This window comes from Haemaphysalis longicornis, unplaced genomic scaffold (genome assembly GCF_048455015.1).
Source record: "Haemaphysalis longicornis isolate Haplotype H1 unplaced genomic scaffold, Haemaphysalis longicornis Haplotype H1 scaffold_6, whole genome shotgun sequence".
NCBI classification, from domain to species: Eukaryota; Metazoa; Arthropoda; class Arachnida; order Ixodida; family Ixodidae; genus Haemaphysalis; species Haemaphysalis longicornis.
Genome location: NW_027526407.1, coordinates 59526601 through 59544766, shown reverse-complemented (window position 1 = coordinate 59544766; position 18166 = coordinate 59526601). Strand labels below are relative to the sequence as shown.

General features: G+C 48.2%; 1 protein-coding gene and 1 non-coding gene across 4 annotated transcripts in view; one reads left to right on the top strand and one right to left on the bottom strand.

Annotated features, from left to right (window-relative positions):
* The window catches only part of LOC144142769 (atlastin-2-like), a 59757-nt gene that overhangs the window by 25645 nt on the left and 15946 nt on the right, over positions 1 to 18166 (bottom strand). For all 3 annotated transcript variants that reach the window (XM_077674474.1, XM_077674477.1, XM_077674476.1), the window contains exons 4-8: positions 5789 to 6013; positions 5574 to 5738; positions 5462 to 5518; positions 5332 to 5403; positions 5123 to 5272 (exon numbers count right to left, since the gene is read on the bottom strand). In XM_077674474.1, coding sequence (XP_077530600.1) covers positions 5123 to 5272; positions 5332 to 5403; positions 5462 to 5518; positions 5574 to 5738; positions 5789 to 6013 — 669 coding nt within the window. The remainder of the gene's footprint in view (positions 1 to 5122; positions 5273 to 5331; positions 5404 to 5461; positions 5519 to 5573; positions 5739 to 5788; positions 6014 to 18166) is intronic.
* Positions 7549 to 7621, top strand: Trnat-agu (transfer RNA threonine (anticodon AGU)). The gene has a single exon. It is a non-coding gene; the product is annotated as a tRNA-Thr (tRNA).

The window sequence follows — 18166 nt, the reverse complement described above, 5'->3', positions numbered from 1 at the left end:
CTGTCACAGGTGGTCAAAGCGGTGTCCCGAAGGGAGGAGTTGGCAAAGCCGATGTACAGCCACAAGGCTGCCGAGCTGGTCTTGCAGCAAGGCTGCCTGCTCTGCGTTTCCATGGTGTTGATTCCGCAGAGCCTCCAGTCCAGGGTCCTGCAGTTGTGCACGCGGGTAATGCAGGCGTGGAGAAGACGAACATGGTGGCCCGGTCCCACGTTTTGTGGCCTGGCCTGGACCCCGACATTGCTCGCATGGTGGTGAGCTGCCAAGTCTGCCAGGAGATCCAGCGAGCGTCGCGTCATGTGGAGATCACCCCCTGGCCGTACCTGGAGAGACCCTGGTCGCGCCTACACGTGGATTTCACTGGGCCCCCGCAAGGGCCACTACTTCCTGGTGGTGGTGGACGCCTTCTTGAAGCCGGTGGATGTACTACCAGTCACGACTCCCTCGGCAGGAGCAACCATTGTTGTACTGCGGCAAGTGTTCGCAACCAAGGGGTTGACAGACGTCATTGTGTCCGACTATGGTCTCGCTTTCGCCAGCGTGGAGTACGTCACCTGGCAGACAAAGAAGGGAATCCACCGGATGATGGTTCCACCGCACCACCCTGCATCAAATGGTGTTGCCGAGCGGGTGGTATAAACTTGGAAGGATCAGCTCAGGAAGAGCACGGCTGGGGATTTCCGGACGCAGGTTGCCCGGGTCCTCTTCCGGTACACGACCACACCCCACGGCATCACGGGCCGTGCCCCTGCGAGCTTCTGTTGGGCGGATGGTGAAGACACCATTGGACATCTTACATCCGGACCTCCGGTCCACAGCGCTTCTGAAGCAGCTGAAACTGGCTGATGACTGAAGTTGCCATCCAGGGCCTTTTCTGGAGTCTGGGGCTACGGTCTTCGCTAGAAACTTCCGGCCTGGTTCATCCTGGTCCACGGGCAAGTGGTCTCTCGTGCCAGTGCGTCGTCACTGCTCTTCCGTATGTCGGACGGAACCACGTGGCACCGGTACGCTGGCCGTGTGAGGCCTCGCCAGCAATCCCAGCCGCCCCTTCAGCAAGCCAGCAAGCAAGGGCTGGTGCTACTCGGGCCACTTGGGCGCCACTCGCAAGTCCGGCGCCACCTGCAAGGCCGCCAACTGCAGACCCTTCGGACGGCGCGAGAGTGGCACAGGCAGCACCCGATGCTGCCATACCTACATCGGCACCTGTGCTAAGGCGGCGTACGAGAGTGCGGAGACCGCTAGACCGCTACTCGCCGGGGTAACAGGCGCAGTTTTGTGTTTGCGCTGGACAAACAAACTTTGGGGTAAGAGTTGTGACAAGCATGTCGTGTCTCCCGACCCTAATCTTCGTTGGCCGCTAAGTTCGGTGGCCCCGCAAGGCTCGGTAAGCAACACTGTGCTGGGATGGCCAATAAACACTGATGAACACAGGAGCTCGCGGTCAGTCACTGTCACCACCAGCAGGCTTCGGGTCATCACTTGGCTGAAGGGTACCGCGATCCTCCCACGTTCAGGAATACAGGGAAGTCGTGACACGTGCAGCACTCGTATCACCTATCGGAACTACCCTTTAACAAGGCGTGAAAAGGAGGGTTTACTTTGGCGGCGAGATAGGGCACCACTTTTGCGTAAGGTCTTTTGCAGAAGGCGCGATATAGCTTGCTCCCCAGTTTCAATCTTCTTGATTACAAAGGTGTGACATTGGAGCAATCCAGTGAACCTCGAGCTAAACCGCCTCGCAGCAGGCGGCTGTGATTGGCGCCGGTTGAAACGATTCAAACGGGAGACATGCATGGTTTCGGTTCCACGACAGCGACGGTCCCTTGGGATATCCACTGGAGATGCGCGATAATTTACGGGAGAAACTCGTTCGACTACGACGTAGGGGCCTAGGTACCTCTGAATATACTTTTCACAGAGGCATGATGTCTGAATCGGAGTGTAAAGTAGCACCTCATCCTCTGTGCAGAACCGAAAAGAACGATGTGATGCGTCGCATCTTGCCTTCCGTTGTTGCTGATTCGAATCCGGATGAAATATTGCCGTGGGTCGACAGTGAGTGATCCGCGGGGCCAACTGTTCATGAAAAGGTTTTTCGGCAGATACCGGAGCAGAGAAAAAGGCGGTGTCCAGTGCAAAAGAGGGTTGGCGGCCATAAACAAGGAACAAGGGGGAGTAACCCGTCGTGCGCTGAACCAGTGAAGTGTAAGCAAATGTAAAGAAGGGTATAATGGTCTCCCAGTTTCTGTGGTCGGGGCTTATGTACATAGAGAGCATATCGGCCAAAGTGTGGTGGAAACGTTAGGTAAGGCTATTCGTTTGGGGATGATAACTAGAACAAGTTTTGTGAATGGTGTTGGCAGCACGAAGGACTTCTGCAAAGATTTGAGAAAGGAATGTCTTGCCGCGGTCACTCAGCAGGACCCGAGGTGCTCCATGTCCCAAGATGATATTGCGTAAGATAAAGTCGGCAACTTCGTTAGCACAGCCAGACGGGAGGGGAGCAGTATCTGCGTATCTAGTCAACTGGTCGACCGCAGTTACGATCCAGCGGCAGCAATTAAATGTAGTAGGTAAGGGCCCGTACTTGTCTATGCCCAAGGCTTCAAAGGAACAGATGGGCAGGGAACCGGGTGCAACAATCCAGCGGGAGGGGACGTTGATCGCTTGGGGTGTTGGTACGGCGCGCACGAAGCGACATACTTTGTGGATAAGCCTGGCACTTGTGGATATATAAGCCTGGTAAAAAAAACCGACTCCGGACGCGGTCGTAGGTCGTTTCAAAGCGATGTCCAAAGCTTCACCAAAGACCGCGTTGCTTTAACTTGAGAACAATTCGGCAGTAGCAGCGGCCTGCTGAGTTGTTTTGAACACACAAGTTTATCTTGTGTGTGTCATTCATGAACCCAACCATGCTGAGTATTGCTGATCTTTTTTGTGAATCTGCGTTTGTAACAGTCCTGCATCTTCATTTTTTTGCAGTCTTGTTAAAGTGTTTTTTAGCTTTCAGACCAACATTGTATGTATGTATTTGTTATATGCTCCTTTCTTGTTTGTCCAAAGTTTGTACACCCGCTCCTCTCGGCAGTGCGCCGCCCCTGAGATTATATAAATAAATAAATAAACCATAAGAAGAGTGCCTACAAGAATTTCGCAATCTGCTCCAGTCTCTTGCGGTGCCGAGCATTTCGACAAAACCGCTGAAAATTAATTCCACACCGACGTCAGTGGAACTGGCTTATACTATTGCACAGGTGACTTGCGCAGGCTTGTCGGGGTCTTTGTGAGGCGGAATAAACACTGTCCCACTTCCTGAGGGCGCCAAGTTAGAATGAACAAAAGAATCCATTTATGCAGAGCCTGAACGAGACGAGTACATGTTATCATTGTTAGCGAACCTCAAACACAAGGCTTGGGATTAGATATGATACTTCTGGACGTTCGAAGTCAACGTCGTTGTTCCCGAAACAAAACAACCGGAAAATTTCAATTAATCTAGTAGTTGGAGGACAGTCTTCGGTAACGCCAATACACGCCTGAAGGTGTGAAGGATAAAAAATGCGTTCACACAAAGATAAGAACCTACAAACCCACACGAATCCGGCCCGAAGGCCAGTAAACTGCGAAAAGACAGTGCAACGCTTGTGGTCCCTAAGACAGTCTCAGACTCGGCTATCACATTCGTGTATGGACGGCGTTGGAACTCAGTAAATGCTTTGCCTATGAATTTCGAATTACAGGAACGCCCTCTCATACGGATACCTGGATGATGAGGGGTATTAATAGTTTCTGAGCACGCTTAAAGTCGATACGCTGTGCGAAGGCTCCGAGTTGGTCCGCAGACCCTTCTATAATATATGATAGACTGCTCGCACACTGCTTTTTAAGGCATGCTTCATAGGGTGATTTACGCTGACAGCAATGGCGAGCAAACATGCACATGGGTATTTAACGGTCGGCGACAGTACGCATGCTCGTTCAACTTCCTTTTCTAGGCCTGAAGTCAGCATGCCGGCTTTTTAACTTCGCCGTCAGTAGAGCAAATCTTGTTCTAACGATCGCGTACCGTCTCTCTCGTTGGTTACCCATTTCGGGCGTCGTAACAATCTGTCGCTTGTAGAACTAGTTCCCCGATTGTCAGGCCATACGCGTCAACCTACTTTCCCTCCCGTTTTCGCTCGTCTTCTTCAGCAAAGGTTAGTTCAAACAAACCTTCTTTTCGAATTTAGCTGTTCGGACACCTGTATTATGACAACCGATACACCGTGTCAAGGACCGTGCTGTGGTAGAACAATGTTTTACAAAGGAATGGTCAAAGCTGGCGGAAAGTGGCTCTGGAAGAGTGGTGTACAAAAATACACGGAGAAAGATGACGATTACAAGCAGCTCGTCTAGAGTCTATTTATGTTCTGTCAAAAGCAGCTGCATCCTGACGGAGCTCAGAGAACTCATTAAAATGATGAAGCGTGCTAAATAATCGGGGGGGTAACGGGGGCAAGCCGTACTGAGTGCCGGAAAATTTCCGCTGCACTGGATGTCTCATGCTGTCTGGCCTGGTTTGCTGCGCGCCCGAAAACGCCACGAAAAAAAAACCCTGAGAAGCCAATCACGCGCACCCGCACGAGAAATCGAACGCACGAGAAAACTCCCGCCACCCAGTAGGATTTTCCCCTTGGTGGCATTGAAGAAGCCGGCATCAGTACTCATTGCGGGAGAATTTTGCTTGTGTATATATATGTGGAATTTTCAGGTGAAGTCTTGATGCAAGAAGAGGCGAAAACTTGTAGGCTTGTAGAGAACCTTTCACTAACTACTCAGCTGGCTAACTTTACTGCAATGTTATTGAAATACGCTTTCGTATGATGAACACTATTTTTAACCTCCTTTGGCTCGTAATAATTTGTTAACCTCACATGCAATGACCAGCCAGATGGGCGGGCCTCGCCCGCACAGCATACATCTTGAACAAGTTACAAACGCGTCGAGTTATCAACGCCTCCCCTACGCGCAACAAATGGGCTATCACGAATCAACAGGTGTACGTACACAATATTACAAGAGCGAGGTCGGTACTGCCCTTCACTCTCATGTAGCAAAAAATAAGACGTTGTGATACGATATATACCTGTTCGAGTTTGCCCTTATGGAGCTTGGAGCGTGCATCTCCCCCGAGCTTTGGCGTCTCGACAAACTGTCGCAGTGCCAGTTCCCGCCATCGGAAATGATACCCCTCTAGGCATTGGCCATCCAGGAATGGCTGTTCTCCATGAAACACCTGCGCGTCAAGACGAAGCTTTTAAAATGGGAAAGCCTGTCCGAACTTTGACCACTCACCTTCTCCATGCCAATCCTGTAGTGGTCAAAGGCTGTTCTGACAGCCATGGAGTTCTGTGCTTCCGCAGCTGCCTGGAAGGTGAGACCCTCGTATCGGCAATTGCACCGGAGAAGAGCATTGGGTACTGACCTCAAACATAGACTTGGCGTCAGGTAGTTTACCTTCGTTGAAAATGTTGGCGAACGTCTGCAAGGACAAAGCTGAGGAGCGACGCGAACAAGCGTAACTGACGTACACATACCTCGAGATAATCCAGCAGCTGCCTACAAGTCATGTCGGAATCGCCGATCTTCTTGACTACTAACCGATCTGGCTGAAGTATGGCAGACACCAGCCCCCGCAGCTGCTCCTTGAAACCTTGATCAATGTCTGACAGGCATCCGGCGAAACAACGATCCGAAGCGACCTGCACAGCAGCCGAGCTATTTCCCTGCCATATAAACATGCAGTGGGTACCTTTGCTCCCGGGTGAGGCATGAGGAAGCAAGAAATATCCGAGAAGCACGACCGAATGTCACGCCGTATGCTCTGAAGCTCTGGATGCTGCTCTTCAGAAACCGCCAGGCACTGCTCCAGTAGGTCCTTTCCGCCTTCGAAGCCATACGCACTTTCGTAACCATACTGCCAGTCGCGGACGAGAAACAGGATCTTCTGCAACGGTTTTTCTTCCATGAACTGCGACTGAAAATGAATGCAATTTGGTGACTCGTTCTGCCAGGCTGAATGCAATGTGAGATTTTGTGAAGATGGTTCCGATGACAGAGATCACAACTGCAGATCGGAATACGCTGAAATATGGATCCCGAATTTACATCAGAATTTTTAACTACTGTTTTAACAGCTCGCAATGGTACACTTCTGGGGGTGCAAAATTTCCCCTTGGATGCATATTTTCTGGGAAATCTAGATCCGAATGGTTCTGTTTGTGCGCCGTTAGTGCAGAGACTACGAGGCATCATTTGGCAGGAGTGGTACATTTCTCCGCGCACTATACTGGATGTCTCTGGCTACCGCAATAACTACCGCAAAATCATCCTGCACAACTACCCAAACTGGTCCATTCTACCAATGACGTAGCCAGAGATTTATTTCCAGGGGGGGCAGGTTGCATGTGCAATAGTGCCGCTGCCATAATGTGAATAGTATATATAGTTGCGGGCAGATTTTTAAGGCGCCAAATTTGTCGTATATGCTGGATTATACGAACTTTTTCGCGGCACCAGGGCGTACTTCACACATTCATGTATCACGCAGCTCAAAATATCAGACACGTTAGGACGGGTTCTTCGATATTTCGGACTGTCCAATTGTCAGTCGGGCCGGCTAACGCATATATCACGGTGCGTCGGTAGCAGCGCAACGCTGTGCAACTGTGCTTTACGTGGAATTTTGTGTTGAATGGGGAGTCGGCCTACTTTGACGAGGATAGCGTCGTCGAGTATGTCTGCAGCAGTGAACTACTCATCAACGACCTTCGCACTGCCTGCGCCGAAATCCGACCGTCTTATTTTCAGAGTCCTGGACGTCCAGTTGGAACTGTGCGCTGGGCTGACGGGAGAAGAAATCGTTCGCCGAGTGCTTGCGGAGTCTCAGAGCGACGACTACGAGTCTCCTGCAGCAGCGCAACCGACGAAAGCTCAGCTGATGCAAGCGGTCGCAACTCTTTCGTCACGATGATTCTCGCCGAAATTCAGGCGGTCCTGCTCGTAAAGAAGCAAAGCATGGTTCTGAAGCGCATTCATCACTTGTTCCCCATTCCCCAAAGCAAATAGTGCTTGTGGTTGGCACATTCACTGTGTCGGGCTAGCTGATTTTCTGGACATTTGAACGGTCACTTAAAGGTCCGAATGGTCAGTCGGCAACTTATATATATATATATATATATATATATATATATATATATATATATATATATAGCGAATAAGAATAGGAAATGAGGGGCTCGTTGAAATAAAAGAGAAATAAGGGTTGGCAGTCAAGAAAACCTAGGAAACAAAGGGGAGGATGTGGTACGTAATTGAAACAGATAAAGAATTTGGAAAGAAACAAAGAAAGGGGAGAAAAAATGCCCGCCGGGTGGGATCCGAACTCATGACCTCCAGAATACCGGTCTGGTGCAATAAGGCGGAAGTCGGAGTGGCGCTGGCTACCACCCCCAAGCACAGGAAAAATTACATTGACATCAATACCCCAGAAAGTGGAGAGGAAAAATAGCCCCGCTGGTAGCGTAGTGGTTATCGCACCAGACCAGTATTCTGGAGGTCGTGGGTTCGGATCCCACCTGGCGGGCATTTTTTCTCCACTTTCTTTCCAAATTCTTTATCTGTTTCAATTACCGGTGGCGTGGGGGATTGGTGTTTTCAGGAATGGACGTGTCACCGGCGGCTTCCGTTCTGAATATGTTGTTCGTGTACTTTGCATTTCGTGTGTCGAGACGTTCCCTGCACCATTCATTTATTCGTGTAATTCGTATGAAAAGTGTTTTTGAACAGCTCCCTACCCTGTCTTTTTTATGGATTAAGTTGAATATTGCTGGGCTCTTAAGAAAAGAGTTTGTCATCATGTATAGTGCCACATGTATAATGCCCTCCCTTCCCTGTTCCCTCGCCCCAACCCGTCAATGTTGTTAAAAAGGGTGCACTGCAACACACCTCCTGCGCCTATATAAGCGTGCGTGCTCCAACGTTGTATGTTACTCAAGATGAAGACTGGTCCTCCAGTCGAAACGTCAGTAAACCACTGTTTTTGTTGTTAATCGTGCGTCTACCATTTTTTCAACTGCTCCAACGTTGTATGTTACTCAAGATGAAGACTGGTCCTCCAGTCGAAACGTCAGTAAACCACTGTTTTTGTTGTTAATCGTGCGTCTACCATTTTTTCAACTGCTCCAACGTTGTATGTTACTCAAGATGAAGACTGGTCCTCCAGTCGAAACGTCAGTAAACCATTGTTTTTGTTGTTAATCGTGCGTCTACCATTTTTTCAACTGCTCCAACGTTGTATGTTACTCAAGATGAAGACTGGTCCTCCAGTCGAAACGTCAGTAAACCACTGTTTTTGTTGTTAATCGTGCGTCTACCATTTTTTCAACTGCTCCAACGTTGTTGTTGTTAAGATGAAGACTGGTCCTCCAGTCGAAACGTCAGTAAACCACTGTTTTTGTTGTTAATCGTGCGTCTACCATTTTTTCAACTGCTCCAACGTTGTATGTTACTCAAGATGAAGACTGGTCCTCCAGTCGAAACGTCAGTAAACCACTGTTTTTGTTGTTAATCGTGCGTCTACCATTTTTTCAACTGCTCCAACGTTGTATGTTACTCAAGATGAAGACTGGTCCTCCAGTCGAAACGTCAGTAAACCACTGTTTTTGTTGTTAATCGTGCGTCTACCATTTTTTCAACTATACATATACATATGCATATACATATACATATACATATACATATATTGTAATGCGGGTTTTTTGGCTTGGCAGCGGATAGTAGAAGCAGAGAAATGGCAAAAGGATCGGTGGTCCAGCCGGCCAGCCGAATGTCTCTCGCACGTCACAAGCTTCACGCGGATGACGATGCCGCTGCAGTGGCTCACCCTGTTGCCTCGCCGTCATCTGCACAATCCGAGTGGTGAATCTCCTTGAGTGGGCGTACTCCAATCACAAGGCCAATGCTGACAATTGTATAAGAAACACATACGGGAAAAATCCAGATGCAGTATACACGGATGCCGCCACCAACCACCACGGAATATCATCAGCCGTAGTTGTGGATGCACGGGGCAAACTCCTGGACTTTCTCATGAACAGAAAACAAACATCTCAAGAAGCTGAAACCACAGCCATACTACTCGCTGTAAGATGGGGAGAATACAACAACAAAAACCTCATCATCATCACGGATTCTACAAGAGCCATTAGAAATCTAATATGCGGCCTTATTCCCATAGACACCAGGAATATTCTACCAGCCGAACCAAAAGGCCAACATAGAATATTATGGAGCCCAGCACACGAAGGCCTGGAAGGAAATGAGAGAGCCGACTCCCTAGCGAGGCAAATCAACAGCCGCAGGGAAACGGACCACTCTTACACCCTTCCTCCCTTCATGTCGCTTAATGAAAGGCTTTACACTCAAAGGCAAGCGAGAAAGACCATGCCCGCACCGCATCATATGTTAGATGCCGAAGACGCACGAAACATAAGAAAACTTCAAACCAACGTTTTCCCACACAAATCCAGACTGTCTCTCATGTTTCCAGAGAGATATAACGAAGAATGCCACAAATGCAAATTACGAGCAGACTTATTCCACACAGTCTGGAACTGCCCTATAATTTGGCAACAGAACACCTACCAAACATCCAGAGAGTCCTGGGATTTAGCACTGTCCAGCTCGGACCTTTCGACACAGCGTGAGCTGCTAGAGAGAGCCAAGCTGGGAGCCTTTGCTACTGGAGTCCTGGAAATAGGACTTCACCCATAACTCTTTCCACATTCCCGTCTTCCTATTTTCGAATAAAGTTTACTCTCTCTCTCTCTCTCTCTGACAATTGTTTTGGCCGCGTAGCTTACACATTGTTCGGCAGTGCTCTCACGGTGGCTTCGCGCCACTTTCTCGTCTTTCGCACTACAATTACCCCCACTGCAAAGGGAGGCATCCTGGTGACTTAAGGGCACGTCACGACGGACGTGTCGTAGTACGGCTTGAGGCGATGCACGTGTACTGTTTGGCGGCCGCGGCAGCGCAGGTCAGACGACAGGGTGAGCGGCTTTATAACGTAATGAACAGTTGAGGTTCGTTCGAGTACGCGGTACGATCCATGGAACTTGGAAAGGAGGTTGCTAGAAAGTCCAGGGGTAGTGGCTGGTACCAGGAGAAAAAGTCACTTGTGGGTTGTCATCGGCACGCCGATGTTTTTGGTGGAATTGGTCTTCGGAAGTAAGATTGCGAACAAGCTGGCGACACTCCTCAGCGTGGGTGCAGAGCTGAGAAACAGGCGTGTATTTGGTAGCGTCGGGTCGGTAGGGTAGAATGGTGTCAAGAGGGCAGGATGCTTCACGGCCATAGAGGAGGAAGTACGGCGAGAACCCTGTAGTAGTCTGTGTCGCAGTGTTGTACGCGTAAGTCACAAAGGGGAGAAGCGTATCCCCCATCGGAGTGGTCACAAGACACGCACTTCGCGGGCATGTCAGCAAGGGTGCGGTTAAATCTCTCCGTCAACCCATCAGTCTGGGGATGGTAGGTTGTGGTGCTGTGGTGGGTACGTTACATTCTTTGAGAAGAGCCTCGACACTTCTGACAAAAAGACACGCCCCCGGTCACGTAGAAGTTCCCGTGGTGATCCATGACGCAGGATGAAATGGTGCAAAATGAAGGTAACAACTTCGCGCGCTGTGGCAGCCGGTAGGGCGCCGGTCTCAGCGTATCGCGTAAGGTAATCGACGGCGACGATAACCCAACGGTTGCCGGCAGTATTCAGGGGCAGAGGGCCGCCGTATAAGTCTATCTCGACCCGGTCGAAAGGGCGCGCGGGGCAGGGCAAAGGCTGTAACGGCGCGGTTTGTGACTGCGGCGGAGACTGGCGACGTTGGAATTCTCGGCATGACATGATGAACGTACTTACAAAGGAATACATTCCTCGCCAAACGTAGCGCAGCCGCAACAGCTGGTATGTCTTAAATGCTCCTGAATGAGCGAATTGCGCATTCGTGTGGAAACTAGCGCAGATTGTAGAGCGCAAGTGACGAGGTATCACCAAATCACTTGCGGCCTTCGGGGATGTAATTCCTGCGATACAGAAGCCCGTAACGAACCAAAAAATGTACGGCCTGACGTCGCAGCGCCCGCGAGGCGCGACGTTCCGTAGGGTTCGAAATCAGGTCAAAAAGTGAAGAGTTCCAAGGGTCCTTGCGTTGCTGTACTGCCATGTCCTCAAGTGGTTCAGATGCCTGTATGCAATCAATGGCTGTTATCTCGGACGAATTAGTGGATAGAGGTGAACGAGACAAAGCATCTGCGTCGCTGTGCCTTCATCCACCGATGTATCACTCGGATGTCGTATTCCTGAAGACGAAGGGACCAGCGTGCAAGGCTACCGGATCCTTTAGTGACGATAGCCAACAAAGGCATGGTGATCTGTGACTACGTCGAAAGTTCGACCGTAGAGGTAAGGTCGGAACTTTGAGATAGCCCACACGATGGCCAAACACTATTTCTCTGTAACAGAGTAATTAGATCCCGCCTTTATAAGAGTGCGGCTCGCGTATGCGACGACGTACTCGTCGAATCCCGCCTTCCATTGGGCAAGCACTGCTCCTAGACCAAAACCGCTGGCGTCGGTATGGATCTCGGTGGGCGTGGAGGGGTCAAAATTGCGCAAAATTGGAGGTGAAGTAAGTAAGCGGCGTAGCGTTACAAAGGCTAGCTAGACAAAGACCAGCTAGACAAAGACCAGCTAGACAAGTACTGACTACCGCTATCGTGACTATCGAGAGGCGCAATGACGGACGCAAAGTTGGGCAGGAAGCGGCGGAAGTAGGAACAGAGTCTGACGAAACTCCACAGGGCTTTCACATTAGTCGGTTTAGGAAAGTCGGCAACGGCTTGGAGCATCGCAGGGTAGGGGAAAACGCCGTCCTTTGAAACAACATGGTCCAGAATTCCGGTCTGGTGCGGCTAGACCGGTATTCTAGAGGTCGTGGGTTCGGATCCCACCCGGCGGGCATTTTTTCTCCACTTTCTTTCTTTCCAAACTCTTTATCTGTTTCAATGACCTACCACAATCTCCCCTTTGCTTTCCGAGGTTTTCTTGACTGCCAATCCTTATATATATATATATATATATATATAGCGAATCAGAATAGGAAATGAGGGCTCGTAGAAATAACACAGAAATAAAGGTTGGCAGCCAAGAAACCCTCGGAAAGCAAAGGGGAGATTGTGGTAGGTCATTGAAACAGATAAAGAATTTGGAAAGAAATAAAGAAAGCGGAGAAAAAATGACCGCCAGGTGGGATCCGAAGCCTCGACCTCCAGAATACCGGTCTGGTCCAAATTCTTTATCTGTTTCAATGACCTACCACAACCTCCCCTTTGCTTTCCGAGGTTTTCTTGGCTGCCAACCCTTATTTCTGTGTTATATATATATATATATATATATATATATATATTGTAAGGCGGAGAAAGACCCCCCACAGGTCGGCAGCACTACCAGCAGTCTGTTTTAATCTTTCCGTCGGTGACTCGACAGAACAAGCCACTCGTGACGATGATTATCCACAGATGATGATTATAATCGGTATGCACAGATGAGAGATTGGCCCTAGCAGAGGGATTGGAGTCCCCAAACATACCCCTGGCTACGCCACTGCATCCCATTACACCTATTGGTGCGTGCGTGGACGCCTGCTGCTTCACATACGTGCCACCTTTATCGTGCTTTCAGTGTGTACCAAGTATATATAAAACGGATCGACTTGCTTGAAAATATTGGTGATCACCTTGTTTACTATGGAGTACTGAGGATTTACGCCAAGTGCCTCTTTACAACGCTGATCAAGGTGTCCCACTGTCCCGCCGCTCTTGCTTACTCCTCAGCATCAAGGGCGGCCAACCCCAAGACTTCCAAGGTTAATTTTGCCCAAAGGCAAAATGTAGATTTTCCTGTGCAGCGTCACCTGTATTGCAGATTGATTTGTACACCTACAAAACGTGTGCACAACCGACCGGCTAGCAGACTGTCTCAATGAGTCTAGCCATATCGCGAAACTTGGCCTATCGTGTTGGCGGGTAAAACACCGAACTCACGCATGGGCCTTTGTCGCCTGAGGCACCAATGGATGTTTTATGATTTTTAACTCCAAAGTTGGAAAAAAGGGCCATTGCTTCAGTTGTCCAGTGAGGCAAATGCTCCTGCTGTAAAGTGAAAATTACCCGCACAAAGGTGATCACTTATTTGCAAAATAAAATTTGGTACAGTGGAGATTGCACCGGATTGTGGACCCGGTCTCCGCAGGGGTAGTTCTGTGCGTTAATACCGCGCTACATATCATGTTGCGGCGGCGGAAGTACGGCTAGCCTGTTGCGCGCGTCGCTGGCGGCTGACCTTGTGATACGTAATCAGGACGGCACGGGAATAAAACAAGTACACGGCACCCACCCGTCGGTTGATCGATGAATAGATAGATAGAAGGGTTGATAGATATAGATATAGATGTAGATCTAGATATAGATATAGAGATAAAGATATATATGGACGGACGGGCGGACGGATGTATGTACGCATGTATGTATGTATGTATGTATGTATGTATGTATGTATGTATGTATGTATGTATGTGATTGATTGATAGTAGGGTTTAACGCACCGACGCAACGCAGGCGATGAGGCGCGCCGTAGTGGAGGGCTCCGGATTAATTTTGACCACCTGGGGATCTTTAACGTGCGCCGAAATCTCGTACACACGGGCGTTTTTGCTTTTCGCTTCCATCAGAAATGTATGTATGTGTATATGTGTATGTATGTATGTATGTGTATATGTGTATGTATGTATGTATGTATGTATGTATGTATGTATGTATGTATGTATGTATGTATGTATGTATGTATGTATGTATGTATATCTGTATGTATGGACGGATGGACGGACGGACGGATGAATGGATGGATAGATGGATGGGGGGATGGGTGGGTGGGTGGGTGGATGAGTGGATGGATGCATGGATGTATGTATGGATGGATGGATGGATAGGGAGAGAGAAAAACAAGATTTTTTTTGCACAACATGGTTTTGAATGCAAGAAGACAGTCTTTTTGCTCCATTCAGACGGCGGCCACAAGCTCTAGGGTTACGGTGGCGTCTTCAGCCATTTGGACAACACGGATCTCGCCATCAGAAAGAGACCTTCGCAGAATGCTCTCCCGCCACTGCCCCGTCTCAATATTAGAGAATCACCTAATAGTGTCTTCTTCAGGCGACCTGCCCTAAAACAACGGCATAAGTCTGTACGGTCCGTACATAGACTACATTTCCTCGAATGGAGCCCGCGATGACAACGACGTGACTGGATGTAGGAACGCATTTGTCTGCAACATGCGCAACGCCGCAGACTGCCACTACTTGTCGCACACTGAGAGCTGTGATTCAGAGAAAGTTGAGGCATAAATTGTTATTGCCTTTCAAGAGAGGGAGGGAGAAACATTTATTGAGTCATGTGGGTTAGTGGAGCGCGTTGGCCGCTGGTTTAAGCCGGGCGGCGACGGCGGCAGCCCTAGTGACCAGGAGTCATCGGTCTTCCACGTCCGAGCTTCCCAGCGCAACCTTTCATGCTCGTCAATATTCACCTCTCAGGAGGTATCCTTGGGGTATTCCCACGCAGAGCAGACAACCGTGGCCGGGTCGCCACAAAACACAATTCGGTGAGGGGTACTGAGCAGGATAGATGCGGGGCTGTACTGCCCGGTAAATCAAGGTCTTGGTTTGCCGGAGACGCAGAGCCGTTCCTGATGGTTGGTGACCCCCGGAAGGGTGGTGGGATACGGATGGACAGGTGTTTATGCGTGACAATGTCGTGTTAGCTGATTAGTCTGTCCCTAATTGATTGATTGTAGGGTTTAACACGCCGACGCAACGCAGGCGACGAGGCGCGCCGTAGTGGAGGGCTCCGGATTAATTTTTACCATTTGGGGATCTTTACCGTGCGCTGAAATCTCGTACACACGGGCGTTTTTGCTTTTCGCCTCCATCAGAAAAGCGGCCGCCGCGGCCGGGAAGCGAACCCGCCACCAAGTTTGTCCCTATGCAATTAGCGTGAAAAACCATTGAAACGAATGCGCAGAAAGCCGTTTTATCGTCATAGCGCCATTTGCGAAGTGCGCGCGTGAAAACACGAGATATACCCGCGACACCCCACTCCCCTCTCCGAATTTGTGTGTGCATGAAATGCAAGTTGAAACGAATGGTTGAAACCATTGCGCACTTGGCTGTCCTACACATAGGCAGGCTACACAGTCTCTGACGATTTCTTTTCCTACTGAGCATTCGCCACCTGTCCCATTTGGCACGGAATCTGGAATGATGAGACCTACGTGGTGGGCAGGTAGGAGAGCCGTTCCTACCCTACCTGCACACTTTCCTAACCGAGCTTGGAAAAAAAAAGCCCTGGCGAGCTGTGGCGTGCGCAGGAGAGAACCATTGAAACGAATAACAGTTCAGAAGAAATCTTAATTTATGACTTGAGAGTTTCGCAATGGTCACTCATTTCAATGCCAGTACCCAGCTTTTATGCTCTTATAGTCGACAGGCGTCGCTGATTAGTAATGTAAAAGCATTGCCGAAAACTGGGGCGCAATGCGTGCCTTTTTAACGTGCCATCACAAGCTATTTAGGCGCTATGTCTACTCATCCCCTCAAGCAGATGAAAAAGTACGTTTTATTTCTCGATTCATCCCCCTCTCCAGTTTTTTCTTGTCATCTTTCTGTTATCTTCTCAAACGTTTTCTAGTTAGACTTTGTTTACTTGCCTCAAAAAACACACAATGCCAAACTGGCCCTCCAGTTCTATAAGTTCTCAATGCGCAGCCCCTTCACCCAAGCATGGGCGTGTGCTCTCCGTTTACCATAGATATACCCAGCATATAATAAGCATTTACCCAGCCAGTTTTTCGATATTGGCAATATAAACTGCGAGTCGGTATGGTGTAAGGTCATGCTCTCTTCTGGATTATATCTTTCAGTTGGCGCCTTTTATCGCCCACCCTGTGATTGAGCAATCAACCTTTTGTTGAACTTTCGAACATCTTGCATAAAGTTACCACAGAGAACCTTCTGTTAGGTGGCGACTTTAACATGCCAGATGTTTGTAGGCGAAATGAAATGCCTATGTTTTCGTCTCAGTCAGCCCTTTCGAAAGCTATCGGTGATTTAATTATCAGTCATGGCCTCTTTCAGTTTGTTGAAAACCCCACCCGTATCACTCCTTCCACAAGCAACACTCTAGATCTTTTCTTTGCAAATTCACGGGATTTAATACGAGACGTGTTAACCATACCTGGTATTAGTGACCACGAATGCGTGACAGCTCGCATAGTTTGTACGCGTCCTCATGCGCCTGTTGTCCGACATGGAAAAGTTTATTTATATGATAGGGGCAACTTTGGTAGCATATCGCTGGCCTTAGAGAAATACTTTGAAACATTTAAATCCCTCAACGCCTCGTCCACTATAGATGATCTATGGTCACTGCTCAAACATAAACTCTTAACTCTTATCGAACTACATATCCCGTTTAAAATACTTTCAGCTAAACAAACGAAAAATAAACCGTGGTTCACAAAGGAAATAAAAACTCTAATAAAAAAAAGAAAACGCATATTCAAGGAGTACCATACGCAGAAGAAAAAAGGTATTCACGCTGCCCCAGAGCAGGTGAATATTGAAATAAAGCTTAAGATCTAAACTTCCAAGAAAGAGTTTTTCCTCTCTCTTGGTTCAAAAATAAAACATAATCCCAAAGAGTTTTGGAAATTTGTTAAATCTAATCGTAAAGATAATACGGGCATTCCATTGCTAACGTACGATGATGTTTCCGTTTCTGCTGATGCTGACAAGGCTAACTGTTTAACTAATTACTTTGAGTCTGTTTTTTCAAAGGCTGTTCCCCAGGATATGCCTGGCTACTCATGCCCTTCATATGATAGCATGCCCAACATTATAGTAGACAGTTGCGGGGTCCTCAAGCTTCTGCAGAACCTGAAAACTAACGCTGCTCCATGCCCAGATGGTATCCCAAACATTATACTTAAGTCTTGTGCCCCAGTTCTGACTATGTATCTTGTGTTGTTATTCAACTTGTCTTTAACGTATTCTGTTCTTCCACAAGACTGGAAAATTGGTAACGTTGTCCCGTTGCGCAAAAGTGGCCCACGTAACTCCGTATCAAACTATAGACCGACTTCGTTGACAAGCGTATGCTGTAAAATTTTAGAGCACGTATTGTATTCGAGCATTTATCGTCACCTTCAAAATAATACCTTTTTTGTAGATTATCAGCACGGCTTTAGGGTTGAGCATTCTTGCTCCACTCAGCTGATAGAATTTTCTCATGACGTGTTGCAATCTTACGACCGTGGCCGTGAAACCAACTGTATATTACTGGACTTTCAAAAAGCGTTTGATAAGGTTTCTCGTGTGTTTCTTATGCACAAACTGTCTTTTCTGGGATTACCCAAAAATATTCTTCAATGGCTCCACTGCGACCTCAATGGAAGCTATCAAAAAGTTGTTAATGGAACCGAATCAGCCATAAAATCTGTTTCTTCTGGTCTTCCTCAGGGGTCAGTGCTGGGGCATTGTTATTTCTGATATTTATTAATGATATAGGCCAGGGCATTCAGTCAAAAATCAGACTTTATGCAGATGACTGCGTTTTATACAGAGAGGTTAATGACCATTCGGTTAAATATGTCGCTACAATCAGATCTCGACAAAATTCATTCATGGTGCTGCACATGGTGTATGCCCTTGAACATCAGTAAATGCCAACACATTCGATTTTCTAGGAAACACGTGCCTCTCCCAGCAAAATACAGTTTGAATAACGTGCCCATTCCACAAAAAACGAAGTTAAATATTTAGGAGTAATCTTTTCAGCTGATCTAATCTGGAAAGGTCACATTGAAGCCGTGTCTTTCAAAGCATCATCAACTCTTAACTTCATTCGTAGAAATTTCAGACATGCACCTCAGGAAGTAAAGGAACGGCTATACTTGTCAAACACTCGGCCCATACTCGAGTACACATACATTGTGTGGGATCCCCACACTCAAAACCTTATCGAC